A 25,689-nucleotide genomic window follows, 5' to 3' on the forward strand; every position below is an offset into this window, starting at 1 on the left:
GAAGACTTATCTCCATACACAACAGTAGCCTACTAGCCAGCCGACAGTGACCTCACCAAGATGGCGGCGACGTTGACGCACAGTAGCCCCAGGAATGAGTCATCTATGATTATATCTATGAGTTTTGTGTCCGACTTCATCCCGACTTGCTCTGACGTATTACAGAAGTGGAGATTTTAGAGATTGAGATTTAATTTGTCTTATTTGAAGGTTTATTCTGTGAACAGAAAACATGTTGTGTGACTGATGGTGAAGTTTAGTTGTCAGAGACTAAATACATTCATCATAAACTTTACAGAGTCTACTGTACTATATTAATATTGGACTTTTCTAATTATTGAAGTGTTTAGCAACACACAGACTGGTGGTCAGTGGGATGTGAGGATTCTTATAATAACGTGTACAGATGTGAAGCCCTGACTGTATCTGACTGATCTTTAATGAAAGCTGTTATCTTGTATTTTTTTCCCTCTGAAAGTATGAATACTTATAGTCAAACACAGTTTATTCAGCCTGTGTAGTTGAGGGGACAGGTCAAACTGATATGATGCTGACTTACAGGAGAGTTCATATAATGGAGGTTAAACCATGAAGAAAGCATTTTAATAAATTCATCTATCATAATTAAAACAACTGGAGACTGAAAACAAACTGATATACGGGTCTGGTCACTCTTTTAATGAACTGACATCATTCCAGACAGGATGTTAGTGTGTCTGTGACTTCCTGTACGGACTGAAGGCTGCTGGAAACAATAAGTTTTTTGTCACCGCCCTCCGCTGCGGCCATAGTCTGCGGCCGCCTGCTCTCGTCTATCTTTCCAGGCGAGAAAACCTTTGATCACACCGTCAATAATCAATAATGGACTCATTGTCTCACAGGTGATGTCGTCATCGTGAGACTTGAAAAGATCCCGTTCGCGCCACATCGTTGCTGTGCCACGGATGACGTCACGCCTCCTGAAACCTCTCCGGAACGCCCATCTTTCAAAAATCCCAGGCGCGCTGTGATTGGCTGCTCGGGCACACGTGACCAACGGTCGCGGGAAGTCCTCTGCCACGCGCGTGATAGGAAGCGGAGCAGCTCGAGACTCATTCAGAGTTTGTTGTAAACATTGGTTCGGTTTTATTAACGGAAAGAAGACGGTAGATACCGGAACTGGACCGGAGCCGGTACTTTGTCTGTCTGTTGTTAGTTTAACAGAAGCGTCGGGACTTTATTGTTCCGGTAAATCCTGCTCTTACCGTGAGTTAGTCCGGAGCCATTTCACGGTGCTGAAGGGGCGTGTTGGAGTTACCCAAGTTTTTCCTGGGACGTTAACGGACCTTTAAGCGTCTACGGTACTTTGTGGACTCTGTGTTTGAATCGGTACCTTTATTTTAAGGTAGTTAAAAGTTTAACGGCTCCGTGTTTAAGGTAAGAAACGATAGAACCGTAGCGGGGATCCAACCGCGTCATTTTCTCTTCGACGCCGCCGCCGGGGTTTAAATCGTGAACATGTCGGGCTTCAGCCGCCACCGACACGGATCAGACTCTCCCAAGACTTTACCGATCCGCCAGAAGCTCCAGTTCACCTCCAGCGACGGAGAGGACGAGCCCATCGAGGACGTGAACAACAGCACCGGAGGAGAGTCCGGTTTCACGGAGATGGACTCCCCGATGCCGGTGCGGCGGAGCCCCGTGGATAAACGTCTGGAGGGCGGCAGCAGCCCCCTGAACCAGTCCGGTGGGGACGACGACGTGGAGCTGTGGGACGAGGAGAGCTTCGGGTCCCCGTCTCACCTCCGTTCACCGAGCAGCGTCCTTTTCGCCAACTGCTCCCCGTCACCGAGGAAAGCCTCCCGGCTGTACGGAGGATCACCGGAGCGCTCCTACGTCCAGGACGACGGGGAAGGATCCAGCTCCCCGATCCCGGACTGTCCCGACACACCTCCGCACAAGACTTTCAGAAAACTGAGGCTGTTTGACACCCCGCACACCCCCAAGGTGAGTTCATACCTGTACACAGTTACAGGTGAGCTGACATCATCAGAGGCTGTGATTTGTTTACGTGTTTGTAATCAATAGATTTAAACTTTATCAGATTAAATGACCCTGAACAAACACCTGAACACACACTTTAACACGTCACTGTGAAATCACTTTGATTTTTGGGTCTAATCATGTAAAACAATGAACAAACGAAGAGACAGAAACAAACCAGGTCTGCAGTTTGAATCCTGGTCTGAACCGTGTCGGTTAAACACACTGACCCACTTAATGTACAACTGTACTGTTGCATAATGCTCCTCTGTAGTCAAGACCAGGATCATCTGCTGACCCGATCCTGGTCCTGGTCTGTGCCTGGACAAGTTTTTATTTCATCAGTGATTACTCAGCATCTGCTCCTCTGATCACACCATTTAAAACTCAGATAGGTAGACAGATAGATACTGTAGACAGACAGGCAGTTTGACTTTATTGAACTCTAGTCAAGAGTTTCTCTGATCATTCAGACATTTGCAAGGTGCAGTAAAAACACAGTGAAACACACACATCACACCAGAGGATGAAAAAATACGTGTCAGCAGAAAAATAAACTTTAGTAGCTCTGTAAGAATAAGATCTGTGGAATATACAATATTAAGATTTACTAATTACACTAAAATATGTTGCTAAGAAAACAGACTACCTGTATAAACAAAGTATAAGACATAAAACAAGTGTGCAGATTTGTTAAAGTTTAAAGGCTGCAGTGTGAGAATGAGGGGTGTGTGTGTGTGAAATATTTCACAATATGTTATTTCAGAACTTCAGATCGTTGATTGTTTATTGACCATCTTTATGTGACTTCACGCTGTTAGTCAGGTTGTAAATTCATGTTATACTCCACCAGCTGCTGTGGCTGATGGATTCCCAAATCTACCAGAAACTCAGTGGATTACCTTTATTTGTTTGTTTTGGCTGGTGAGTGAATAAAACAGAACAGAGAGCCTTAGTCATTGAAGAAGTACGATGAAATTAGCAGCGTTAATTAATGCAGGTGAGAACAAGCACTCAATGAATGTGAAACTCAGATAAATACTATGAAAGGATGGATTACCTTAAAAATGTGTATTGGTCTGCAGATCTACCCAATGCTCAACAGATACCTTTGTTTGTTTGTTGGGGGGGTGTGAAGAGTGACTCAGCAGTATTTGGCTGCTGGTTGGTGCTAAATTCCAGCTCTGGTATCTGGTCTGGTTTTTAAATCTTTACTCTTTTCTCTCTGCTGCTGCTTTCATGTTATAAATTCTAAACCTGCCGTCTTCTTCTCCTCCTCCAGAGTTTGTTGTCCAGGGCCCGGGGGTCGGGTCTGGGATCGTCCAGCAGGAGAGTCGCCCTCTTCAAGAATGTGGAGGCTTCAGGGAAGTTGCTCACAGACAGCGGCAGGAGACAGCAGACCCCTCTGGTCAACTTTAACCCCTTCACTCCCGACTCCCTCCTCATCCAGTCTGCCACCCAGCAGAGGAACAACAGGAAGAGGGCGCACTGGAACGAGTAGGTTTCCTGTCTTCAATCCCAAAAATCTGCTGCACCTGAAACACCTGCAGGCTGCAGACATGTTTCCTAAATGTTGGAGGAGGGGGTGACAAGCTGCAGTCAGTGTTTTGGTGACATATTTCCTGTTTATGTGGTGTAGATGAACTTTATATCTGTGTCTGTGTTAATCAGTGCGGCGCTCAACAGGTTAACCTGGTATCTGAAGCCTTTGTTTATTTTAACCAGATTCGTTACAGCCGTTGACTCAGATCTGGGGGTTTGGCTCTGAACCAAGACCTCATGGTTACTGGTGAACTCTGCCATGTGCTTGTGAGGCCCCTCAGTGCCGCCCCCTGCTGTACAGAATGTTAACCTACACCCTCTATTGTCCCCTGTGTCTCAGCTCCTGTGGAGAGGACATGGAGGCGAGTGACGGCGAGGCAGAGGAGGAAGTGCTGCCACCTTCAAAGGTAATTCAATGCGTTACACACAGTGATTCACACATTAACAGTGAGGTTGATTTATTTTAAAGCCACATTTTACATTTTGCAGGAAGTTTGATCCCAAACTTTTTTTAGGGCTTCAACTAATCACATTTAGTTTGTTTATTGATCTGTTGGTAGTTATCTCAGTGAGTCGATTATTAAGCCTGAAAATATCAGAAGAGAAGAGAAATCCCTTCACATAAACTTTATTTAAATGCACAGAGTTTGGGATCTTAGACTTTCATCAGGTCTTGATAACATCTAAGGATCGAAACGTTATATATCTAAATAAAATTTATTGTAAGTAACAGCACAGTGTGCAGGATTTCTCTTCTTATAAGGTCTGTGTCCCACAGAGTGTTTGGCTTTAGCAGAAAGCAGTGGCAGGCAAAAAAGGCCCAGTGCTCTGAAAAAGACGCTGGGCACGAGCTTTTTCTCAAGGTGGCCACGTACAGCCAAATTCACTCCTTCTGAAAAAAGCTGGCACTGAGAAAAAACTCAATGTGGACACAGACCTCACCTGTGGTCATTTTCCTCCTACACACCTGTCTGCAAGTTACTGAAGGCAGGAGCCTCCATGTTCTAAAACAGTAAGAGAAAATAAGTGTCCCAGAGCTCTGGGTGACATTTGAATTAAAAAAAGTTGTTTTTATTGAACCAGCAGAATCTGCTGTGTGACGATGCAGGTTTTTACAGACAAATGATTTCCTTAGGTGTTTTAGTGCATGGATAAGAAACATTAAAGAAACACAATTATAAAATATGTTCTTAAAAAAATGAAAACTTGTAGTCACAACTGTTTAAAATGAAAGAGGGAGGCAAATACCTTTATTGTAAAGAGAGACAAATTAAAAATAAATATATACTTTTAGTTTGAGCAAATAAACAACTTTTTCAGCTCAACTTTGTTTTGCAAATCAGAGAGTTATTACACAGTGATCGCTTCATATGCCTTCTGCTGTAGACTGATTTTTAAAGCAGCTGAAGGAAACCTCTCAGAGGTTCAGAGGCAACAGTTTAAAAAGGTCAATGCTAATGATGAACTCTGTCCTCAGAGGATCACCATGATGGAGAACAACATGATGTCCAGATACACCTCAGAGTTCCTGGAGCTGGAGAAGATCGGCTGTGGGGAGTTTGGTGCTGTGTTTAAGTGTGTGAAAAGACTCGACGGCTGCATCTACGCAATCAAGAGGTCGAAGAAACCTCTGGCAGGATCCGTAGATGAGTGAGTGGACCCCACGACAATCTGATAATCTTTTAATTCTTATTCTGAGGGTGTGTTTCCTGAAGCACAGCATCCAAAGTGTCCCCTGAGACATTGAAGGCACCATTTTAACTCCCAGACTCCCCCCAGACGTGTCTTTAATTAAAACCGTCTGTTCCCCTCCTCCACAGACAGAACGCCCTGCGGGAGGTGTACGCCCACGCCGTGCTGGGCCAACATCCCCACGTGGTGCGATACTACTCTGCCTGGGCTGAGGACGACCACATGCTCATCCAGAATGAGTACTGCAACGGCGGCACACTGTCTGACGTCATCGCAGAGAACTACAGACGCCTCAGTTACCTGTCGGAGCTGGAGCTCAAAGACCTGCTGCTTCAGGTCACACGAGGACTCAAGTACATCCACTCCATGTCTCTGGTCCACATGGACATCAAGCCCAGTGAGTCCCTCACATACTGGCCTCAGATTCTGACCCTGACTGAGGAGGATGTACAGATCTGTGGTTGTAGTTTCACACCACATGAGATGCAGAGATCTTTGTGTGAATGTTGTCTCATCAGAAACTAACGGACATGTCTCCGTCTTTGTCTCAGGCAACATCTTTATTTCACGGAAGTCTGTAACCAGCTGTGACGAGTGTGATGAGGACGAAGGACTGACCACCAGTGTCGTCTACAAAATAGGTGCGCTGCTTCTGCTCTGTTGTTCTGTGATAATTTGGTTTGCTATTTTCTTTTTTGCTGACGTTCTGAGTCTGTTGTGTTCGTGTCCCTCTCCAGGTGATCTTGGTCATGTGACACGAGTAAACAACCCCCAGGTGGAGGAAGGTGACAGCAGATACCTCGCCAATGAAGTTCTGCAGGAGGTTTGTTACTGTTCTTTAAAATCAGCTGCTTCTGTTGAATTATTAATAATAATAATAATAATAATAATAATAATAGTAATAGTAATAGATTTTATTTACAGAATCGTTTTCATAGAACTCAAAGTCACTTTACATCAGTTAGAAACCATCATAAAATAGACACATTAATATTCACACATTTAAATACACACATTAAACACAATTTTGAAACGATGAGTTTTGAGGAGTGATTAATAAATAATAAAATAATAACTGGAGCTTGACAGATGTGTCATCATTCCTCCTGACTGCTCTGGTTTCTTCTCGTAGGACTACAGTAAGTTGACGAAGGCGGACATCTTTGCTCTGGCTCTGACAGTCGTCAGTGCCTCGGGGGCGGAGCCTCTTCCCACAAACGGAGACAAATGGCACGAGATCCGACAGGGAAAACTTCCCGCCATCCCACAAGTGCTCTCTCCAGAGTTCCTCAGTCTTCTCAAGGTAACACAGGACACGACACAACAGGCAAACAGACAGACAAACTCACTCCTTTCTTTATAGTCAGACGTTATATTTGATCTGTTCTCCTCCAGCTGATGATCCATCCTGATCCAAGTAGACGACCATCAACCTCTGACCTCATCAAACACCCAGTGCTCCTCACTGCCGCCAGAATGAGCGCCGACCAGCTGCGAGTGGAACTCAATGCAGAGAAGTTCAAGAACGCACTGCTGCAGAAGTAAGAGCTCAGTAACACTGAAAAAATAATTCAGATGGAGGGAAAAAGCTGACGGGGTCTTAAAGTTAATAATACAGTCGTATGTGGTGTCTGAAGCTTCGCTGTTCATCAACAAATAGTTCATTGACAAACAAAACATTTTTCCAGAGTTTGATAAACCAATTGGTTAATAAGAGGAAAATAATAGATAATGAAAATCATTAGTTACAGCTCTCGTTTTCTCCGTTAATTCTAATAATCTGAATATTTGTGTTTTTGACTGACCACAGTGTGAAGACACCACCTCGTGCTTTTGGAGAAATAATTTGGGATTTTTTTCCCTCCAGTTTCACAGATCCAACAGTTGATAGAGAAAAATAATCTGCAGATTTGAGCTGCAAAGATTCAAATAATTGATTGGCAGAAAATTAACCTTCAACTATTTTGGTGATGAGTCACATTTTAAAAGATTAATACCAAAACTGTCAGGTTTAATTTTCTAGTCTGACTTTACTCTGTTTTATTACGTCTCTGCACCGGCGACCACCGTGTTGTCCGTCCATCCCATCCCTGTGAACACGATATCTTAAAGAGTGCCTCTTTCTTTAAATTTAGCACAGACATTCACTTGGACTCAAAGATGAACTGTTTAGAATTCGGTGGTCAAAGGTCAGTGCGACCTCACCAAACCTGTTTCTGGCCATAACTGAAGAATTCAGACACTAATTATGACAAAACTTGACACAAATGTCTAACAGGATAAAATAATGAAGTGATGACAGTTTATATCCAAAAGGTCAACTAGTTTTCTCTTCTGCGACTGTAAGCTGAAAATTTGGGGGTTTTGACCTTTGATTTGACATTTGAAGACGAAGAAAACATTTGTTTGAGGAGAAAATTATTTTATAATAAAAAGGTTCCTCAGTTTTCGTCCTGCTGCAGATTAATAGATGCAACTTTTTCCCCCGTTAAAGGTTTTTTGGGGGGAGTTTGTCCTTATCTGCTGCGAAGGTCCAAAGGACAGAGAGATGTCGTATGCTGTAAAGCCCTCTGAGGCAAATTGTGATTTGTGATATTGGGCTTTATAAATAGAATTGATTGATTGAACTTCAGTGAGACAAAGTGACTCAACTGTAACACCTTTGTCTTCCCCAGGGAGCTGAAGAAGGCCCAGCAGGCTCGAGCTGCAGCTGAGGAGAAGGTTTTGACCACCGACAGGATTCTGACCCGCTCCACGGTCCAGTCCAACCCCAGAACCTCCAGACTCATCGGCAAGAAGATGAACCGCTCGGTCAGCCTCACCATCTACTGAGACTCTAACCCATGCTGACAGGAAGTGACACAACAAGGCTCATGGACCTTTGAATCCAAACCCGCTCAGATGGAGCGGTCTCTTCAGTTCAAGGAGAACCTGTCAGTGGGCGGAGCTGTAGAAGGTTGAACTCATCTTGATAGACTCTGGTTGCCAACATAGTTCAGCCCTTTTCTTCCTGATGGATTTCTGTCATTCCTGAAAGGTACTTCCTGTACCTTTGTACATTCTGAAGGGTACTTCCTGTACCTTTGTACACTCTGAAGGGTACTTCCTGTACCTTTGTACACTCTGTCATTCCTCAAGTTTTTTGTATCCATCAGGCTCTGTCTCCGTTTCTGTCCTTGCACTTCCCTTGATGAAGCTGCAGTGACGCTCTCTTCAGTGTGAATGTACTTGTCGTACGCACCTTACTGCCTGTCGAACGCCTGATGCTGGGTACCAGAGGGTCTGAGGACTGACATTTTCTGTGTTTGGAGCACTTTGGAGGCAACAGCTGGAACTTGCCACATTTTTTTTTTTAAGAAAAAAAAAACTGCTGCTATTGATGTTTTGTGTGTTTATCAGGGTTTGGCCCGGTTCAGGTTGGATCATCTCCAGGTCACTGGCTCTTAAGTTCAGTTAGCAGGAGTCCGTTTCCCTGTTTATTCTTTATTCTTCTGGTCAGATGGAGAATGGATCATGCCTTTTGAGGAACGTCATCCATTTTTGATTTGAAGTACCAAAACCAGTGAGCTAATGAACTCCGTTATCTGTGAGGTCACAATCTGTTGATTGGTGCAGCCAACCCTGCCTGTAGCATTAGAACAATCATCGTCCTGTTCTCTAGGTTCTCATGTGTTCTGTTTTTTTCTCATGACGCTCATCTTTAATTACTGTTCAGAAAAGTTTCCCTCGTCTTTTTGTTCCTGTAACTTCTAACACAAAACAGCCTCTGTGCTGTTGAAACCTGTACATATGTTCTTTTAATAAATTCTCACCATCTACACTCTGTCTTGTCTTCACTGTGACGAAACTTCACAAGATGGGAAATCTGTCAGTGGACAGTATATCAGGAGCTTTAGTGATGTCACAATAAAATACAGTCGCACATCGGAAACATCACTTTAATCTGTTTTTATACCAGTTTGTGATCTGAGTTAATGAAATCTATACCTGTATAATTCTCACACAAAGTCCTGTCTGTAGCATGCCAAAATTTCAATAACAATGTCATAGTATAGTATGACTCTAAAATTTTATCAAGAGTGTCAGTGTGGCATATCATCAAAATTTCAATAAAAAATATAGTATAGCTTGATGTCAGAATTTCATGAAAACTTTTATAGTATAGTATGTTGTCAAAATTTCATAAAAAATGCCAAAGTATAGTATGTCGTCAAAATTAAATAAAAAATGTCAGTGTAACATGTCGTCAAAATTTCATTAAAGATGTCATAGTATAGCTTGACGTCAAAATTTCGTAAAAACGTCAGTATGTCGTCAAAATTTCATAAAAAAAATGTCAGTATAGTACGTCGTCAAAATTTCATGAAAAATGTCATAGTACAGTATGTTGTCAAAATTTCATAAAAAATGTCATAGTATGATGTCAAAATTTCGTAAAAATGTCATAGTATAGTACGTCGTCAAAATTTCATGAAAAATGTCATAGTATAGTATGTCGTCAAAATTTCATAGAAAATGTCAGTATGTCGTCAACATTTCATAAAAAATGTCATAGTATAGTATGTCGTCAAAATTTCATAGAAAATGTCATAGTATAGTATGTTGTCAAAATGTCATAGAAAATGTCATAGTATAGTATGTCTTCAAAATTTTATAAAAAATGTCATAGTATAGTATGATGTCAAAATTTCATATAAAATGTCATAGTATAGTATGTCTTCAAAATTTTATAAAAAATGTCATAGTATAGTATGATGTCAAAATTTCATAGAAAATGTCATAGTATAGTATGTTGTCAAAATTTCATAGAAAATGTCATAGTATAGTATGTCTTCAAAATTTTATAAAAAATGTCATAGTATAGTATGATGTCAAAATTTCATATAAAATGTCATAGTATAGTATGTTGTCAAAATGTCATAAAAAATGTCATAATATAGCATGTCGTCAAAACCTCATGAAAAATGTCATAGTACAGTATGTCTTCAAAATTTTATAAAAAATGTCATAGTATAGTATGATGTCAAAATTTCATGAAAAATGTCATAGTATAGTATGTCTTCAGAATTTCATTAAAAATGTCATAATATAGTACGTCGTCAAAATTTCATGAAAAATGTCATAGTATAGTATGTTGTCAAAATTTCATGAAAAATGTCAGTATAGTACGTCGTCAAAATTTCATGAAAAATGTCATAGTATAGTATGTTGTCAAAATTTCATAAAAAATGTCATAGTATAGTATGATGTCAAAATTTCATAGAAAATGTCATAGTATAGTATGTCGTAAAAATTTAATTAAAAATGTCATAGTATAGCATGTGGTCAAAATTTCATTAAAATGTCATAGTATAGCATGAAGTCAAAATTTCATACAAATTTCATAGTATAGTATGTCCTCAAAATTTCATGAAAAATGTCATAGTATAGTATGTTGTCAAAATTTCATGAAAATTTCATAGTACAGTATGTCATCAAAATTTAATTAAAAATGTCATAGTATAGCATGACGTCAAAATTTCATTAAAAATCTCATGGTATAGTATGATGTCAAAATGTCATAAAAAATGTCATAATATAGCATGTCGTCAAAACCTCATGAAAAATGTCATAATATAGTATGTCGTCAAAATTTCATAGAAAATGTCATAGTATAGTATGATGTCAAAATTTCATATAAAATGTCATAGTATAGTATGTTGTCAAAACCTCATGAAAAATGTCATAATATAGTATGTCTTCAAAATTTTATAAAAAATGTCATAGTATGATGTCAAAATTTCATATAAAATGTCATAGTATAGTATGTCGTCAAAATTTTATAAAAAATGTCATAGTATAGTATGATGTCAAAATTTCATATAAAATGTCATAGTATAGTATGTCTTCAAAATTTTATAAAAAATGTCATAGTATGATGTCAAAATTTTATAAAAAATGTCATAGTATAGTATGATGTCAAAATTTCATATAAAATGTCATAGTATAGTATGTTGTCAAAACCTCATGAAAAATGTCATAATATAGCATGTCTTCAAAATTTTATAAAAAATGTCATAGTATGATGTCAAAATTTCATATAAAATGTCATAGTATAGTATGTCTTCAAAATTTTATAAAAAATGTCATAGTATAGTATGTCGTCAAAATTTCATAGAAAATGTCATAGTATAGTATGTCTTCAAAATTTTATAAAAAATGTCATAGTATAGTATGATGTCAAAATTTCATATAAAATGTCATAGTATAGTATGTCTTCAAAATTTTATAAAAAATGTCATAGTATAGTATGTCATCAAAATTTCATTAAAAAAAGTCACAGTATAGTATGCTATTAGAAATACCATTAAAAATACCATAAACATGCCTAAAAAGATGAAATGAACAAAAAATCAGTCAGATTGGAATGTTATAAAAATGCTTGTTAAAAATCCAAAACCTAAAATATTGTCACAGATTAGTATACCATAGAAATGTCATAGTTATGTCAGCCATTAAAAATGTGCCATAAAGACACTGTAGTTTAGGTTGTCATAAAAATTTCACAAAAAGTGTCATATTTAAGTATGACTTTAAAAATACTATAGAAAATATCAGTATGGGCGTCGGTGGCTTAGAGAGCAGGCGCCCCATGTACCGCAGCGCCCCCCCCTGCCTGTCCTATCCATTAAAGGTTGAAAATGCCCCTAAAAAAAGAAAATGTCAGTATGCTATAAAAATTCCATAGTACTGTGTTTTATGATGTGATGCGTGTCACTGCATATTATGTCATAAAAAACATTAAAAAAAGATTATTATCGTATCACAGAATAAAATTTTGTGAAAATATATTTGTTAAATTTTATGGATTTCCCTCTTCTTTAAAATGTTAACTTAAGTTCAAGTACTAATACCACACTGTACAAATACTCCGTTACAAATAAAGGCCCTGCATCAATACGTTACTTATGATAAAGTATGTAGAAGTGTAATAAGATAAAAGTAACTCTATTAAAAGTAAAAGTGAGAGAAAACTGAGAGACCCCCATCACCATCATCATCATCATCCTCATCCTCATGGTGTTGTGTGGTTGTGTCGCTGAGCGGTGCTGCAGCTCTATAGTCAGAAACACGCACGAACACGCAGCAGCACGCGCACAGTGACAGCGGGTCATGTGACTTTTCCTCATCTCGTCCAGCAGAGTTGAGCCCGTCAGAGAGGAAGAAGAAGAAGAAGAAGAAGAAGAAGAAGAAGAAGAAGAAGAAGAGTTAAAGACAGACGGATTAAAGAGGACAGGAGCTGAATCTGGACATCATGTCTCTGCGGGACGAACTGTTGAAATCCATCTGGCACGCGTTCACAGCTCTGGATGTGGACAAGAGCGGCAAAGTCTCCAAATCTCAGCTCAAGGTAACTTTAGTTTTATTCTCCTCTCAGTCTGAGTCGGTGTTTGGTCCAACAGGAAACTGTCCCTCTGCTCTGGGAACTTTCTGGTTCATCGTTCATTGTTTTGTTTTGTGTTTTTTTCCTTGGTGTAAAAACAGCGCAGCTTGTGTTTGCGCACAAACTGCGGCACAGACGCACCTGCGTGTTCCCACACTGAGGAGAGGAAAACTACACATCTAAAGTACACACAGAGGAGCAATAAGAACCTGTCCGTTGTTTCTGAAATATTATCATTTGATTTTCACATTAAAACCAGAAACATTTGTATGAAAACAGGAAACAGCAGCAGGAGCTGATTTAACTCAACAGGGTGAACGGCAGTGGGACAAGTATTCAGATCATTTACTCGAGTACTGATACTCCACATGTTAGTGAGGAACAGAGACGTGAATATAATCTGGAAAATGTTCTTTAAAAAGCAGAAAAATGTCACTGAGTGTTTTACTGTGTAATCAGTGTTTAAGAAATGTCACAGATTACTAGTTACTTCATCAAAGTAATGTAACGAGTTACATTTGATGACTTTACTGACAAAAACTTTCCAATGAAGCTGGAAAGTGAAGAACACTGCAGCGTGGTGAACACATGTACAGAAACAGAACTAATGTTTTATTCTTCATATAAACTTTTTACTGAAACGAAAATATTCACGTTACTTATCTGTAATCACCAAAACTGTAACTGTAACTTAGTTATTTTTCTCAGTAACTGATTAAAATTACATTTATTTTGTCCCTGGAGGACAGCTGGTTTACAGCAAGTGAAAATACATAAAACGTTTACGTCACACAGACCAGGACACGTTTACGTCACACAGACCAGGACACGTTTACGTCACACAGACCAGGACACATTTACGAACACGTCGCTGCTCTGTGACGTATTTTGTGTGTTGAAAGAGGTGAAACTCCTGCATCAGAACAGCCGTTGTGTTGCTTACAACACATCCTCCAGAGAAACACATGAAATCACACGTTGTGTTGAAGAAGTGTTTTTTCTCTGATTGACAAAGTGTTTCCTGACGTGATGCAGAGACATGTTGAGCCAGACTGATGTGAAATAACTCAGATACAGTCATTTACACATGCACTTTGACAAAGATGTGATATGTAAGTTCGATCCTTCGTCCATAGCGACGGACGATGCCTCCTGAAACCTCTCTGTGCTCAGTCAGGTGAAACTCAGCTGACTGAAAACAGTCAGTCAGAGCGCCTCTGGTGATTAATTCAACTTTTAACTTTGAAGGCCAACAGTTTTCATCACTGCCAAAAATTGTTGGTTACAGCTTGTCAAATGTCCAAATGTTCAAACGTGGATATTTTTAACAGTGAGCTTGTCTGATATGATCATAAACTGAATATATCTGGGTTTTAGACTGTTGGTCGGACACGTTCAGGCACCTGGAGGCATCACTTTGGACTCTTTTGCTGTTTTCTGACGTTATAAATAAATGAGTCGTTGATTCACAGAGAAAATCTTCACTACATGAAGTGATCATTAAAATTATTGTTAGTTGCAGCTCGCTGTGTTCCAAACTTTGGGCTGTGGAGTGTGATGAGAGCGTTCAGGAGGCAGGGTGCATCCAGTGTTTTTGTGTCTAAATCTATGAAAAGGACATAATGTCTTGATTGTTTTAACCCCTGCTGCATCATGCGCTCTCAGGGTCGACTTTATCCTCGATTTCTTGGAAAAGAATCAGTTCCTCAAACACAACACTTCTCCTGAACTGTCTCAGTGCTTCTTCAGAGTCAGCAAGTTGTTTCACTCTTTCGGAGAAAAAATAGAACATAAATTTTCACATCCTGATTCATTCATTGAACCTCCTGAGGCCAATCAGAAACACAAATGGACAAAAGCTGATCACAGTTGATGGTGCCAACTTGATTATTTATGACTTATAAAGTTTGTAGTTTGATACGACACAAATTTGACCAGTGTCAGCAACACTAACAAGATAAGACGCTGCTGCTGATGAAGTTGTTTGTTTGAGACTTTATCATCACAGCGTTTCACACAGACCAACCAGCTGAGACAAAAGGACGTTTCTAGTTTGGAGAACAGAGCAAGGAACATTTCTATAAAATGAACAAATCACAGTTTAGTTTTTGCTCAGCCGTGTTCAGGCGTCAAGATGATGTTTTAGACTTGAACGTTGACCTCTGACCCCCAGAGTTATACCACATTGAACAAATGCTGGATTGTTTGTAATCTAGTTTCTGCACAACGATGTTCAGGTATTGAAATGAACAGTTTATTACACACTAGCTGTGTTTCCATCCAAAAGTGATTCAAATCACTGGGAAATGCGCATTTAAAGAAATATGAATCCTGTGTGTTTCCGTTAAATGTATGGACTTTGGTGAAAACTACGAACTCACACGAGTTTTCCGCAGAACCGGAAACAAAACAAGTCTCGCATTCTTCTTCTTCTACGTTTTCTGGCGGTTGGCAACCAGCTTGTAAATTCATTACCGCCTTCCCGACCCAGAGTGTGGATATCACCATGGAGAGAGGTGCGCTACGTCACACTTAATTCGAACATAACTGTTTCCACCCCCCGTCTTGCGAATCAACATTTTTTCAAATCAACCAAAACCCGGCAAAAGCGAGCGCATTTTAGTTTGGGCGAATCAGGGGATTTTAATTCGAATTTTGGCGTTTCCATCATAATTTTCCGATGCGATACTTCTAGATCTAAACAGGCTGATGGAAACATGGCTACTGTGACTGTTAAATAAACCGTCTCTCTCCATATGTTCACAGACAATGTTTAGTTTTTTAGACTCATCAGACCCTTCTGATCCCAACGAGCTCTGAGAAATTAAAATGCAAACCAGACAAAAGCTGAAGGTCTCAGGAGATTAGAATAATAACACTTTGACGAGTCATTAATTATCGGTTCCTCTTGTTCACCTTCTCAGGTGTGAACATGTGCTGGTGTTTCAGTTTCATATCTGTCAGTGTGTCTGAGTGTTGGACTGATGGAGGTATTTAAAGACGTAGACATCTCCTCGAGCTCTGACAACTTGTGATGGGCATTTTTCTCTGTTTTATTTTTTTATGGACTAAACAGTAAGCGTATTAATTGAACTAACTGATGTGATATTAAATAGAAGATGTTTTTCTCCTCCATCGTTCCAGGTTCTGTCCCATAACTTATGTACAGTGATGAAGATCCCACACGACCCCGTGGCGCTGGAGGAGCACTTTAAAGACGATGACGAGGGTCCGGTCTCCAACCAGGGCTACATGCCATACCTCAACAAGTTCATCCTGGATAAGGTCAGACTGAGTCTCTCCACAGACACACACTGAACACTGCTGCTGAAACACAGGTGATCCTTCAGACTGAGCTGAGGCAGGACGTGAGGTCTGTGGGTCTGATGATGATGATGATGATGGAGACATTATAGTCTCAGGGACGGGTCAGATGTAATGTGGACAGAGTTGGGATTAATAACATATAGATGAGGAATGAAGGAGCTGGAGGAAGATGAGGAAGATGGTTCACACTCCTCAGTGACGGTTTATTGTCTGTGAGGTTTCTCAGTGTGACGGAGGAAACATGACGGTCTTTGAGAGTGAGTCACCGCTCCGTGACATCTCTCTATAACGACAATGAGACATTATCAGGAGGACAGAGACACACAGTTGTGTCCCCGTCTTTTCATCCCCAAGTCCTTCGTCTTGCCCGTGATCTTTCGTCTGGTCATTTACGGATTATGAAAACTTACCACCACATCCTGAGCTGTCTTCTCACCAGGCATGGATCGTGTGGGTCCATCTCCCAAAATGACGTCTGGACGTCAGTTCTGTCAGAGAAACCTGACAGGTGGGTGGAGACATACGGCCGCGGGGCAGTGATTCTAGTGGCTGCGTGTATTTTTCTTCCATATCGATCCTGTTTAAATGTGATTGGTCGTGTGATGACGCAGTGAATCTGTCTGTCAGACGTTGGTGTCACGTCACAGAGGTCGTCTGATTGATGTGTTGTTATGCTGCATTCTATTGGTAGCCGGAGCCGGGATTGTTACGGTTTCCGGTCCGGAAAAGTACAAAAGAACACCCGTTCTACCCGGAGGTCTCGTCATCCATCTCGGGCAAGGTCCAGGTAGACTGAGTCGGTAGAAGTGACGTCACGATGAAAGTTATTTGTCCTCAATTTGTCCTCGTATACGCAGTTTAATTAAGCGTTTGTGTTGTAAAAATCATACAAGTACTTTGCAATGGCATTTCTGTTTCCACTGTTGATTTGTGTTGGAAAAAAAGTCTGTGCAAGCCCACTGTAGCCTAAAGTAGTTTGAACCAGCAAAGTCTCCGTTGCTCAGCAACCATGCAAACAAAAACAAACTTACGGCGCGCCGCCATGTTTTCCGGACTGTTGCAATGAAACGCTTTCAGATCAGGCGTGTCATACCGTCATATAAATCCAACAAGGAATGACCGGCCTGGATTGCCAAACGAATGCGGCAGCTGAGTGTTTCGTTCATGACAAGTGAAAAAAAGGCCCTGTGCTGTTGTGATGTCATCAGCAGCGATGACCTCTGACAGAATTCCTGCTGGATGTTTGGAGTTCTTGTTGCCCGACGTCCTGACGATGGACAACCAGCAGTTGCTGAATGGCTGTTACCGTGGCAACTAGTTTGGAACTCTTTTGTGTCATCAGTGGCTCTCCTGAAGGTTGGAGAACCTTTGACCTCTGATCGTGACCCTGTGTGTTTTTGAAATCAAACTTTTGACCTCTGTTCCACGAGCTGAATTTTCAGTCAGTAAAACAGATTTTTGAAAATCCAGGTTGCAGATTTTTCTAAACTCTGGTTACGTTGCGTCCATGTGGGCACGTCAAACCAAGTGTTTGGTAAACAGTGACATCATTTCCTCAGTTCGCACATGCCCTTAGTTTGTTTGTGAAATGAGTTTGTGTCAGAAATAACAGCTTTGAGGGCAAACTGTTGGTTTGTGACATTTGTTGTGTACGTCTTCGTCCGCACATTCGTCAGCATAGCGTCTGTTTCACCACAGCACCTCGGGCTGTTCAATAAAAAGGCATCAAGGATCTATAAAGAAATAATGAGCTACTGTTGTTTGATGTGTTAAAGAAAAGGAGAATAAACGCACTCCACATGCTCAGACTCTTCTTCTCTGGTGTTTGACGTACTGTTGACACAAGACCTCAGACTGACCCCGTGAGGACGGAGATGTTTTGTAAAACAAAGGCTGTGTGGACATTTTATTTCGTTCATTTAAACAAAGCAGGAAAATATGTGTTAAAAAAAAAAAAAAAAATACATGTGATCTCAAAAGTCTCAAATATATGTGTAGCCCCTCCCCCCTCCAGCAACACAGACATTTAAAATGGAGCCTCCTCAGCCTTAGAGATAGGGGGAGGAGTCAGAGTCGTGGACGTGTAGACAGAGTCGTGGATGTGTAGACTAGTGATGCGCAGGTCGGGTTTTTTTCCAACCCGCGGGTCCCGCATTTATGAAATAATTTGACCCGCTCCATCCCGCCCGCACAACCGCATCTATTTTTACAACCCGCCCCCGCCGCTATTTACGTACCCGTCTTGTGGCTCTCATGCTTGTATAGCTTATCACAGGAATTGCACTTCACGTAGCCAATGCTGCTGTCGTCTGCTGAACTAACTACCTCACAGAAATTGTCCCAAACATGAGATTTAGCAGCTTGGCCTTCTTTCCTTTTAACTCTGTACTCTCTCGACTGTAATCTTTCCCTCACTTCTTCTTCCATCTTCACCGCTTCATTGATTCTGGTTTATTGTGGCCGCTGCTTGGCACTTGTGTGACGTCAGGTCGCAGGTTACGTTACGTACAGTAACATGCATTTACAAGTAGGCTATATCCGACATATTTAATCTTTAATGACCCGCCAGTAAAGTGAACGCTTCTTGACCCGACCCAACCCGACCTGCGGGTAACCCGTGAGACCCACGGGTTACGGGTCGGCCAGCGCATCACTAGCATAGACAGAGTTGTGGACGTGTAGACAGAGTTGTCCTCTCTCAACACTTTTCATCTTAATCTTCAGTCCAGCAGTTCAGTCAGCTGTTGCGCCAGTGATAGCCATGGCCAAAGACATTATGTTTTGTGTTGTCCCTCCGTCTGTTCATACGTCTGTGCGTCCTATTGTTGTGAACACGATGGGCTCTAGTTTCCCGGCGCGGCGCAGGGTGACGAACCCCGCGTAGAGCTAGTTTCGAGCAGCGCAACCTGAGGCTCGCTCAGTTTGGTAGTTTGGCAGACTGAGGTGCGCTGAGATGGGTGTGGCGGCGCAGCAGGGGGAGGTGTCGACAGATCCAGCTTGGCGCAGTGACAGTTTCGTGCCAAAAGGCTTCGCCGAAGGTGCACTAAAAGCTCACCAGCTGAAACCAGGTCTACTGTCAGCGCAGGCGGAGCGCAGCCGGTGTAAGTGGAAGTTTGGCTGACTGGCGGACAGTGTGCACACGTCACCAAAACCTCACAGGCAGGTCTCTAGAATATCAGGCACATTAACGATGCAATAAATAGCCACAAAAACCACTATTCAATGCAACTATCTGCAATCAGCACATAAATGTATCTCTATATCAACTGTCCCCTCACATCAGATAATTGAGTAAACTCTCATTACGCCCTCGCGCGGCGCATTTAAGGGCGAGGAGAGGGGCTCATTTGATTGGTGTGATGTGTGTAAAACCCACTCCACACCTTCTCTCCTCCCTCTTTCCGGCTTGCGCAGGTAGGAGGGACGGAGGTGGGAAAGAGGAGTAGCTGCGCCAGGCGCACGGTGTGCCAAACTTGCAAAATCCGCCTGGCCACACCCGGTCCGCCTTGCTCAGTCTGCGAAACTAGAGGCCGATATCTCAAGTCAGCCTCTCGGGAATCTTCTCAAATTTGGCACTGATTTTAAACTTTTTTTTTAATGGTTATTCCATGTTTGTGATTGTGAGTTAGACGGATCGGATCATTCTAGAAAAGCAAAAAGAAATGATAAATTATTCTGTTTTATTTTGTTTCTAATGAATTTATAGTTGAATTTTAAAATGTAAAAAGGTTTTAAAACTGAACCTGTTGTTGTTGTGTATCTGTGTGTCTGCCTGTTAGAGAGATACTTTATTAATCCAGAGGGAAATTAAGGACTTTATGCTCCGTGTCAGCAGCGTGTCTCCTCGTCACGTCTCTACACTGAGTTATCTGAGCTGTTGTTCAGCTGCAGGTTGAAACTGATTTGTTTGTTTTTCTCATTGTTGACAGACGTCCTCTTCAGGAGCAGGGTTATTGTTTGTGGTGGTGTGAAGCTGCAGGTGGATTCAGTCTTTATTTAATGGAGTAATCTCACAAGTTAAAGTTTAACTCTGTGACCAGCTGCTTCAGTCCTGTCTCAGTGTTTGTGATGAATCTTTCCTCTCACACAGATCTGAACAGTGAGCTGTGTGGATCAAACATGCAGTGTTGACTTCTCTTCAGCGTTTTGTTGTCGTGGTCAGTGGTGGAACTTTTTACTCAGAAATTATTCATCTGCCTTTTTTAAATATTGATGAACTCTCAGCTTCAGAGTTTCTTTGTTATGTTTGACGTGAGCTCCTGACTTCCTCGTTCTGGCTCTGATGACATTATCAAAGAAAGTTGTGCGACGTGTTTAACCGCCTTGTTGCATCAGTTCTGAGTGTGTGTGTGAGAGACACAGTAACACACACACAGTCAGCTCAGCACACACTGTGAGTGTATTCATTACAGTTACATGACTGTGGAGGAAACATCCTCCATGTTTCTGTGGAAATACTCTGGATACTAATAATACATTTGATTTATGTAGAACGTGTTTGGATGCTTAGACACTTTACAGAGAAGAAGAAGAACAACAACAACAAAACAAAAGACAAAAACAAAACAAAAACAAAGATGAAATGATCCATAAGAGGGGAAACAAAGCAGAGAGGGAGAAGGACTTAGTTTTTGTAGGATGTTTTTAAGATGTGTGTTTTGAGGGATTTCCTGATTTCTAGATGTTTTATCCATCATTTTATAAACAATCCCCAAAAATGAAGCTCAGCAGATTTGGTATCTTTTTGAGATTTGAAAACTTTGAGATTTGATCTAGAATTTAAATCAAAGTTTTGTTGGTTTGAGATAAATTCAGCAGCTCAGACTGAGTTTGTTTGTTCGCCCGAATCAACTCTGTAACAAACACCTTTCTTTAAGGAAACTCTGGATTTAGGTTCAGGAAAAGAGTCGTGACGTCATGGGCAGGCATTCATACCCCCAACACACACACACACACACACACACACACACAAACAACCACCCCACCCACCCATTGAAGTGGAGGTGACGGGAGCGAGAAGGGCGTCGGTCAGAACATTGAAAGCTCTCACTCCTGAGGAAACTCCACCCGCTCTCATGAGGAAACTGTGTGTGTGTGTGTGTGTGTGTGTGTTGAAACCAGAACGGGGACAGCAGGACAACAGGAGTCCTATTTTAAACATGAATCGAGCTGTTCATGTGGAAAACCTGAAATCCTTCAGTCTAAAACAGAAAACCTCAGTGTGTGTGTGTGTGTGTGTGTGTGTGTGTGTGTGTGTGTGTGTGTGTGTGTGTGTACATGCTTCATATTTATTTTAGCAACAGAGTGAGGACAGTTTGACTTCTTCTCAGGCCTGTTTGAGGGTTAGGGTTACAGTAAATTTCAGGTTAGGGCCAGGGTTGGGGTCAGCGTCAGGGTTAACAGTCAAGGTCAGGGGAAAAGATTGGGGTTATGCATTTAGTTGTGAGGGTTCAGGTCAGGGGCCAGGGGCTCGGTGTGTGTTATCCTTGTCTTCGCTCGCAGCAGAAAAAAAAAAAAAACCACACACAGCGCAGATATTTGACCTTGTGTGAGGTCACAGCCGCGTCAGCGTGGTGTGATCGCGTCTCTCGGTGACTCGACACACTGACACGCTGCAGACTGCTGATTTGGCCGTCGTCACGTTGAATCCTGACGACTCAGCAGTTTGTGGTTTGTTGGAACGTTTCATTTGAGACAAGCGATCGTCTGTGACCCTGAAACACCAGCGAGTGACCGTCAGCTGCTTTATTCACACAGCACCTCGTTGTGCTCTCATTGTTCACGGCTTTTCTTCAGGTCGCTGCAGGATAAATAACTCGCCTGATCTTTTTACTGTCAGTCTGTGTAAACGATGTTTCCAGAGATCGATCTTGTATTTAAACAGTTTTAAAGAGGTGATGACTGAACTTGGCGATAATGTGGAGGCTGTAATTTGTGGTGCTGTTGAACTCTGTTGTTTCACACTGAGAGGTTTCTCATGTTTCTGACGCACAACAGTTGAGCAGCAGCAGCAGCAGCAGCAGCGTCACCAGACGGGGAATATTAACGTGTCAGACACATGACTGTCGGTCACTGTTCATAAACACTCACCGGCTGAAGTGAAAGTAAAAGCAGACTCAGATTCTTTTGTTCAGTGTTTCTCCTCGTTATATTCATGTTTACTGCCCTGTGTCTCCTGGGTGCTGCTGACAGGCTGACACCTGGTCCACACCTTTTCATAAAGCCCCGCCCTCACCTGAGCGCTGCGGGGGGTGGCACGCCCATAAACATCCTGAACGCAGAAAATAAGACAATAAAAGCTCCAGTCAGAGGGCGGAGCCTCTGCATAAACACACCAACACACACTGAGAGGATCGTCAGTGATGAAAGACTGTCTGCTGCACTTTATGGTTATCTTTAAGCTTTTTTGTACAAAAGGTTTAAAATGACAGTATTTTAAGGAAAATGATCAAACCTGAGTCGTCACCAGGAAACAATCAAGTATCTGTATTTGTACAAACAGTTCATTTAATTGGAGAAAAATATGACAAAAATAAATCGTCATTGACCTTTCTTCCTTGACGAAAATGAGACGATGACGAGCTAAAAATAGACCCTGATACTAAAAAGTAAGGTGAGATCTGCGTTTCATTTTTGATGACAAGACGTCAGAAACTAAAATGTTTTGAATTTTCATCAACTAAAACTCTGGACAATAAAAATGACTACGAGGAATTTTGGTTTCACGACTCAAACTGAATCTCAAACAGTTGTCAAAATGAACACTGCTTACAAACATGTCTGTAAATGACTCTTTGCTTCTCCTGTATAAACTCTTCAAATGAGCATCAAGCAGCAGGAAAGAGAGCGACAGCCGTGCTCGCACCAGCATGACGGCTAGAAACACAGACACAGGATCAATATTTATCCTCCTGGTCACGGCAGGATATTAACTGAAGTGAGACTTAAACCAAATGTAAGCGTCACAAAATGGTCAAATTATCATACATTATGGCACTATTGATCATACATCATACAAATGGGCAAAGTGGTTGTTGCATACATGTGGAAATGCTGAGCGTCACACCGAGCGCCTCAAACATCAGCCTCCAACATGACCACAACTTTGAACCAACACGTCTCCACCACGGCTTCAACAAAACCTAGAAAATATAACGTGCATGACTGGAGCGTTTATTGACTGCTTTAGTTTCAGGCAGGTGTACCTAATAAACTGGCAACTGACTGTCAGGATATTTATCCATACAGATGGTTTAACAGTAATGTTCACACTGACTGTTTATTAAGGAGGAGGCAGAAAATCTTAAAGTCATACACGGACAGATCGAACCAAAACTAACTGCTGTTATCTCCATGAAGTCGACTTCTCATGAGTTTGTTATGTTGCATTTATCAGACAAAGAGTTTTAAATGTTTGTGTCACACGAGGAGGAGAAACGCTCTCAGCCTTCACTTTAACCTGAAATCACAACATGTGGAGATACGTGGTTTCACAGCACGGTGACAGAGAGGTTGAATAAACGTTCCCACCGACACCTGCAGAGAGTGTGTTGGTGATTCTGTGCTTTGGAGCGTTTACATTTTTACCCATTTCCTCATTTTTAAACGACTTTCATTTTGTATGATGTCAGAAGACTCGTCTGTCTCTGCTCAGAGGACTCGTCTGTCTCTGCTCAGAGGACTCGTCTGTCTGACGGTCCTCTCTAACTGGTGTCCAACCTGCTTTTATTGACGCTCTTTGTCTCCTGATTTCAGTTTTGTTCTGTGGAGTTTCTCTGAGTTGTAAATGTTTCTGCAGGTTTGGAGACGCAGAAATCAGATCCTGAATCCTAATGAACATGTGGCGGGGGGGAGGGAGGGGGCACCGACAAGGCTTCCATTGTTTCAGTGCAGAGAGAGATGGAGAGATGGAGGGGGTGATGGAGAGATGGAGGGAGAGATGGAGGGATGGAGGGAGAGAAACACCACAGCGTGACCCAGCGAGCCACAAAGACAAACATGAGCAGCGTGACACAAAGAACAAACCTCACTGCTGACATGTGAAGCAACTGCAGTCACATGACACATTGTTTGGGTTAAACATGAGCATGTTACAGTCCTGGAGGATTATTAATGTGCACCTCCTCCTGTACTGCCTTAATATGCACATTCAGCACATCCAATGCATCAAAACATTGTTTTCTAGTTGGAGCCGCGCCTCGTTTTCAAACTGTATGGTTTGACTAAAATGAACAATGACAGCAATATAGTCCACGATGAGCAGCGCTAAAATCAACCTGCGTAGTTGTCCCTCCATTGTGACATTAGAAAGTGTCACATTTATCTTGCAAGTGTACTCTTCTTCAACGTTTGCTTTACTTCCTGGATTTTTCCCACATGGAAATTCTGAGCAATCAAGAGCAGCTTTCTCACACAAGGCATTTGATCTGGTCCTCTTGTAAATGCCGCCGTGAGAATACCAACCAACATGAGTCCCTGATTCAGAGCAAAGGAGACGACGAGCAGCTGATCCAACAGCCTCCATCAGTCCTCCTTCATGAAGGTGATAATGTTCAGGTTTGTTGAAATCGTGTTAGAGGATCTGATCGGACTGTACGAGGTTTTTAATGTTCAGTGATGTTGAACCAAACCTGAACACAGTCAGACTGTTCTCTGGATTTACTGATATTTATGGATAAAGTGCTGTATATAAAGATAAAGTATGTTTGAGCTGCTGATGAATAACTGAAGGTCCATAGGGACTTGGGTTGGGAACCGGAGGGTCGCCTGTTCAAGTCCCCGTCTGGACCAAATATGGAGCGTGGACTGGTGGCTGGAGAGGTGCCAGCTCACCTCCTGGGCACTGTCGAGGTGCCCCTGAGCAAGGTACCAAACCCCCCCAACCGCCCAGGGCGCCTGTCATGGGCAGCCCCCTCACTCTGATATCGCTCCACTTAGTGCATGTATAGGTCAGGGATTAATAAAGTATATAAAATTAAATTCTATTAAAAACTTGTCACAGCTCACAGTGGAGCTGTTTGAGGGATGTTTGGATGGAGAAACACACACACACACACACACACACACACACACACACAGGCGCTGGCTCTTAAACTAACACAATAGAGAGTTACATCAGATCCTGTGGAGCTTTTAGAAAAGTTCACTCGAGCTCAATGTCTCTCTCAGAAAACACAGAATAATAAAACAGCTGTGAGAGAATTCAGGATGTTCAGCTTCATCATGATGTCACAGCTCCGAGCTTTATGTTGATGTGATGTCACAGCTCCGAGCTTTATGTTGATGTGATGTCACAGCGTCAGCTCTCAGGAAACTCTGATAAACAGACTCTGTGATCGTCATGTTATTACAGGGTTAATGTTCATGGTTTATTTCACTCGCGCAGTTGGGAGATCTACTCGCCTGAGGTCAGTTTTTGTTCGTCCCTACAGACTGTTTCATTGCTATTCTGTCGCTATGGCAACAGCTTTGGTCCGTGTTTACCTCCTGTCAGATACCAAGGAAAGGATAAAAGATTTTACAGTTTCTTTTCTTTTTTTTGTTAGATATTTTTGGGGCATTTTTGCCTTTAATCGATAGGAAAGCCGAGTGTGAAAGGGGGAGAGAGAGAGGGGACGACACGAAGCAAAGGGCCACAGGCCGGAGTCGAACCCGGGCCGCTGCGGCAACAGCCCTGCTCCATC

General features: G+C 41.8%; 2 protein-coding genes across 6 annotated transcripts in view; both read left to right on the forward strand.

The window, feature by feature from the left end:
• Positions 1 to 820: 820 nt before the first annotated feature.
• wee1 (WEE1 G2 checkpoint kinase) lies at positions 821 to 9,076 on the forward strand. The gene is made up of 10 exons (XM_049574686.1): positions 821 to 1,986; positions 3,305 to 3,519; positions 3,905 to 3,971; positions 5,042 to 5,214; positions 5,385 to 5,653; positions 5,808 to 5,897; positions 5,994 to 6,079; positions 6,389 to 6,559; positions 6,652 to 6,797; positions 7,932 to 9,076. Exons 1-10 carry the CDS (start codon positions 1,498 to 1,500, stop codon positions 8,086 to 8,088), a joined length of 1,863 nt encoding a protein of 620 aa, XP_049430643.1. The 5' UTR covers positions 821 to 1,497; the 3' UTR covers positions 8,089 to 9,076.
• Positions 9,077 to 12,435: 3,359 nt separating this feature from the next.
• The window catches only part of swap70b (switching B cell complex subunit SWAP70b), a 50,503-nt gene continuing 37,249 nt past the window's right edge, over positions 12,436 to 25,689 (forward strand). For all 5 annotated transcript variants that reach the window (XR_007449195.1, XR_007449196.1, XR_007449197.1 and 2 more), the window contains exons 1-2: positions 12,436 to 12,646; positions 15,824 to 15,964. Coding sequence is in view for 1 of the 5 variants with exons in the window: in XM_049574687.1 (XP_049430644.1) it covers positions 12,551 to 12,646; positions 15,824 to 15,964 (237 nt within the window). In the remaining 4 variants the exon portion in view is untranslated. The remainder of the gene's footprint in view (positions 12,647 to 15,823; positions 15,965 to 25,689) is intronic.

This window comes from Epinephelus fuscoguttatus, linkage group LG4, assembly GCF_011397635.1.
Source record: "Epinephelus fuscoguttatus linkage group LG4, E.fuscoguttatus.final_Chr_v1".
NCBI classification, from domain to species: Eukaryota; Metazoa; Chordata; class Actinopteri; order Perciformes; family Serranidae; genus Epinephelus; species Epinephelus fuscoguttatus.